Genomic DNA, 4,490 nt, shown 5'->3' on the forward strand with positions numbered 1-4,490 from the left:
TATTTATGAGATCCAAATTTGGCTGTTATAAGCAGCAGATATGCAAGAACACGATAATCGCAGTGAGAGAGGCCGCTATGACATGTTACATTATGAAACTATTTCGGAAATACACTATATTGACATTTCTATTACAGCTGGTGTTTGGCGTCACAGAAATGGCAAACTCCTACCAAACCAATAAATGTTATTCCACCCAGTTAAATTTTGCACTGAGTTGTGAAAGGAGGAAACTAGTTTCAAAACAATTTAGGCATTTCTAGATATCAGCGATATACCGCCCGTTTTTTTTCTTCTACTATAAAACCGGGTAATTTTAAAGTGTTACACTTGCGCTTTTGATTTTTAATTGATTCAAGTATGTTGTCAAAACTGTTAGTGACTTGTAACGTTTGCTAATAGACGGTGAGAGCTTAGATTTGAATTATAACTTTATGAGTTTTAAACTTTAAGAACGTGTGCCTTTTAGTTGCAGAAATCAGCCAATTATTTCGTTCTAGTCCTTTTTGCTAAAAATTTTCTGAAACCAACTGGTGCAAAAACTTCGCCCTACCTCGGTAAACTTATCGCAAAAACACAAACACTAACCATTTCAAAACAATGCTTTATATTTAGACCTAGCATTATAACTTACACACATAAAAAACGCCAAACAATTAAAGAACCTGAAGAAAAAAGCCGTTGCCAAATTCACTTAAAGTAAGGCAAGTATCGTGTATCCAAGTATAGGCACGTTGCATGAACCGTTATGCAACGAAGGCACGTTATTTTTGGCACGACTTATTACGGCTATAGAGCTGGCGAATTAAGGCATCGAGTAGCAAGGGGCGGTTGGCACATTGGTGCAAGAATAAAATACGGTAAAAAATATTCACGCAGGCGACATACAAATCGTAGAGTGAAGTGAAAAGGTGTCAAAACCCGAGGGAGTATCCCCGAAACTGCGACAGGCGGCGTCGCACAAACATAAAATCTACACGCGGAATTGCGGACAGCAAGAAAGTGCAACAGAAAACTGTGTGGCACGAAAACAATGAAAACTCAAAATGGCGGAGAGAAACAGCAGAAAAACTTGTGGGGTGAGATTTAGAAAACTGATTCTGGGGGGACAATTTGAGGGCTTGCAGTGACGAGGGTGTGTGAAAATGGGACAAACTCAGGGGTGTGGGTGATTGAAGTTGGTGGGTGTGGTCTGTTGTAGGGGGGAAGCTGATTAGCGTAAACGTGCTGTGTTGGTTGGTGGGAAGGGTGATAGTAATATTGCGAGTCGTTTGCTAAACTTGTGGTACTTGGCATGAAATATCCATGATTCCCAAGCGATGGAAGACCCCCAGGGCTCTGCCAGGAATTCTGCGGGCTTACGAAGGCCCCAGAGTCGGCGGAATCTGCGCTAGTTTGCTCCAAGACAAATTTTACCTCGTGAGAACCAGTGTCGTTCAAAGCGTGATAGGGAAAGGTTGCGTGACCAGCGTCCAGGTTTAGATTCTCACAAGCGTTTGCCGACGCCGGCGACGAAGCCGATGAAACCGATGACGAAGGCGGCGATTCCATGACGTGAATATGCTGATGTTGGCTAGAAGGCGTGACACAGCATTTTTCGTCGTCGTAGCTGTTTAATGAAGTGTTGATATTTTGGGTGACGTTGTTGTTAGTATCGGGGGAATGCGGCTCTGAAGGTTGTTGAACGTCAAGGTCAGATGAGATGACAATGTCACCTTGGGATTCGTGCAACTTCATGTGTTTGCGCAGAGAGCTCGGGTGTGTGTAACTTTTGTCGCATCCAAAAATCTAAAAATAAATTTGTTAGAAATAAAAAAAATCAAAATGTAAACTTTTTAGTTTGTTTAATTCGGGGGAAATTAATTAAAGACGTCACCAATGTATACGAGTATGTTTGACTGCATTTTTATTAATCAGTTTGGTTGAAATTTAGAATCGAACAAGTTAAAATAAAAATTATTTTCCTACAAATTTTTCGGTCCTGATAAAAATTTTCCAATCAATTTAGTTTACAAATTTTAGGACCGTACAATAAGCAGATATCAGATAAGCAATTCATATAAATTTGAATTTTTCCTAAACTTAGTATAAATACAATTTTTAAAATCCATGTCCATAAAAAGTTGTTTCAAAAAGTATTCAGATCAAAGCAACTTAAACGAGAATTTACAAAATCATTTTGATGAAAACTTACTTTACAGAGATACGGCTTGTCAGTGGTGTGTACATGTGTATGTTTCTTGCGATCCGAACTGTTGGCGAAACGACGGTTGCATCCTTTGAAATCGCAACAAAACGGTTTTTCGCCTGCAAGAGAAAACAGCGCCATGAAATCAATGATGTTCGGTAGAAATGCAGTGACCTGTTTTTTCTTCCGAATACTAAAACCTAATTACCCTGCAATAATTTGCCGATGGCCCAAGAGGCACTGATAGACATTGCAGTTTTGGTAGTTGAATAAACTAAGCTATGTGGGTATTTTTAATGCACCCGACGCAATAATAATTATAAAATTGCATGTCGGGTATTTTTTTTTGAAGTCAAAAAACTTAACTTATTTGGAAAATACACCTTGGAGATAAAAAATACTCCAAAAACTTTAAACTATACTGTACTTGTTTTTGTTTTTGTTTTTTTATTATGATTAATCGAAAAATAGAAAAACAGTTTATATTGTTTATATTTTTACTGTATTTTTAGCACATTGCCTACATTGCTCAAAGAAAACAATTTTTTTTAGATGAAACATAAACATTTTAACGTCAGCCGATTCATTTAAATTACTGCAACCGAAAGCGCTGCCATTAAAAATAAACCTGTCATATTAAAACAAAACAAAAATCGCACAACAAATCAAACAAACAAAACATTTATGCGTACCGGTATGGGTTCTTTTATGAATCTTCAAATTCTCGCTGCGAGCGAATACCTTTCCACAGCCGGGGTAGGGACACAAGAAAGGTTTCTCTCCGGTGTGAACGCGAATATGGTTGATCAACTTGTATTTGGCTTTGAACGGTTTGTCTTTTCGGGAGCAACTTTCCCAGTAGCAAGTGTGATCCGCTTGTTCAGGCCCGCCAACGTGATCCCTGCTTACATGAGCTACCAGTTCAACCATATTGTGGAAAACTAGGTTACATGGCTCGCCGGGAACGTGGAGATGAACTGGTTTTGATTCGTACTGATAAGCACCAGTTTCATCGAAGCCTCCAGTCATTGCCTTTGTCCATTTACAAACTAGTTCTTGATGCAGTTCGGCTTGGGGATGCTGAAACGCTGTGTAAGTGAAGAAACTTTGTCCAGTGTGAAGATTATGCGAGAAATTCACTGGTAAGTTGAAGTTAATAGGCGATGGGTTCTGCCAAGGCAATGGCAAGTCTCCGTACTGGTACTTATACTGGGCTGGGATGCCAATATTAGAAGGCGGGTGCTGTGGCCATGCAGACCCCGGGGATGCGTCGCCGGATTGCCGAAACACCGCAGACGGATTTCCCGCGGGAAGATGCGAGATCGGCTCGATGTTGGAACGAGAAATGGCGGAAAAGGCTGGGTAGGGTTGCGGGATGAACACCTCCTGGGAGATGCTGGAAGTATTTTCTTTGCTGTCGTAGTGATGCGTTTTAGGAAAAGCCGAATTGTTGTCGTAGCTTAACGTAGTCGCAAACGCCATTTTGTTGTGGGTGAAATTTCAAAAAGAAAAATTTAAAATAAAAAACGATCGCACATACCACTGTAAATAAACAATAAATAAGCAAGAGATAAGTTAACAATATTCTATATCAAAATTTACGGAACTATTTGTTTAAAAAATAAAGTATAACAATAAACAACAGCAACTAATTCATAAAGAAATACAAATCTTTTCCTGAAATTCACCTCTTAACTAAAATGAAAATAAAACACTTTTGTAAAAAACACACTAAATAACCTATTTTGTTTCAAATATGTTACAAAATATTAACCGAACAAAACTATCCATAAAAAAGACACATCCGTTTTAACAATACACATATAGCAGCCAAAATCACAAAACTGCGCTAAAATCTTCTAACAATCGTGGCATTCTCTAACTTTAGCCTTCCTATTGTGTCGTGCACAATAACATTGTCGTTCCTCTTCCTGTACAAGTGTCCTAACACTGCGAGGCTTCTAGTTCTACCGAAATGCGCGGCCTCTGTCTTTTAATTGCGCCGTGCGGGAATAACTCCAGCAGCGCAAAACCGATTCTGCCTCCAACCGAACACGCCGCATTGCTTTATTGCTCTCCGATTCAAGCCACTGCCCTTTTTTCCAGCCCCTCTTCTCTTTATTACCGAACAGTTTTGTTTATTGTTTGTTATCGTTGCTGTATGCTTATGGAATGCGGGCACTGGGACGAAAAGTATTACGCTTTCATGACGATTGTTCATTATTTGTCTTAGCAAATATATCAATTGCTTTTATTTTTTATTCATTTTTTACTCGGATACCAACTCTTTCACCCTTAACAA

The 4,490-nt window shown here is 39.1% G+C and overlaps 1 protein-coding gene across 1 annotated transcript; it reads right to left on the reverse strand.

The window, feature by feature from the left end:
- Positions 1 to 590: 590 nt before the first annotated feature.
- On the reverse strand, positions 591 to 3,755 carry LOC145230146 (uncharacterized). The gene is made up of 3 exons (XM_080095525.1): positions 2,881 to 3,755; positions 2,195 to 2,307; positions 591 to 1,788 (listed from the first exon to the last, which is right to left on the reverse strand). Exons 1-3 carry the CDS (start codon positions 3,668 to 3,670, stop codon positions 1,087 to 1,089), a joined length of 1,605 nt encoding a protein of 534 aa, XP_079951651.1. The 5' UTR covers positions 3,671 to 3,755; the 3' UTR covers positions 591 to 1,086.
- Between the last annotated feature and the right edge of the window lie 735 nt (positions 3,756 to 4,490).

This window comes from Phallusia mammillata, chromosome 5 (genome assembly GCF_965637545.1).
Source record: "Phallusia mammillata chromosome 5, kaPhaMamm4.hap1.1, whole genome shotgun sequence".
Taxonomy (NCBI): Eukaryota; Metazoa; Chordata; class Ascidiacea; order Phlebobranchia; family Ascidiidae; genus Phallusia; species Phallusia mammillata.

Coding starts and splice junctions, on each gene's coding strand:
- LOC145230146 (XM_080095525.1), bottom strand. CDS start 3,670: ATGGCGTTTGCGACTACGTTAAGCTACGACAACAATTCGGCTTTTCCT. Junction 2,308..2,880: donor TCATAAAAGAACCCATACCG/GTACGCATAAAT, acceptor TTTCTCTTGCAG/GCGAAAAACCGTTTTGTTGC. Junction 1,789..2,194: donor ACAAGCCGTATCTCTGTAAA/GTAAGTTTTCAT, acceptor ATTTATTTTTAG/ATTTTTGGATGCGACAAAAG.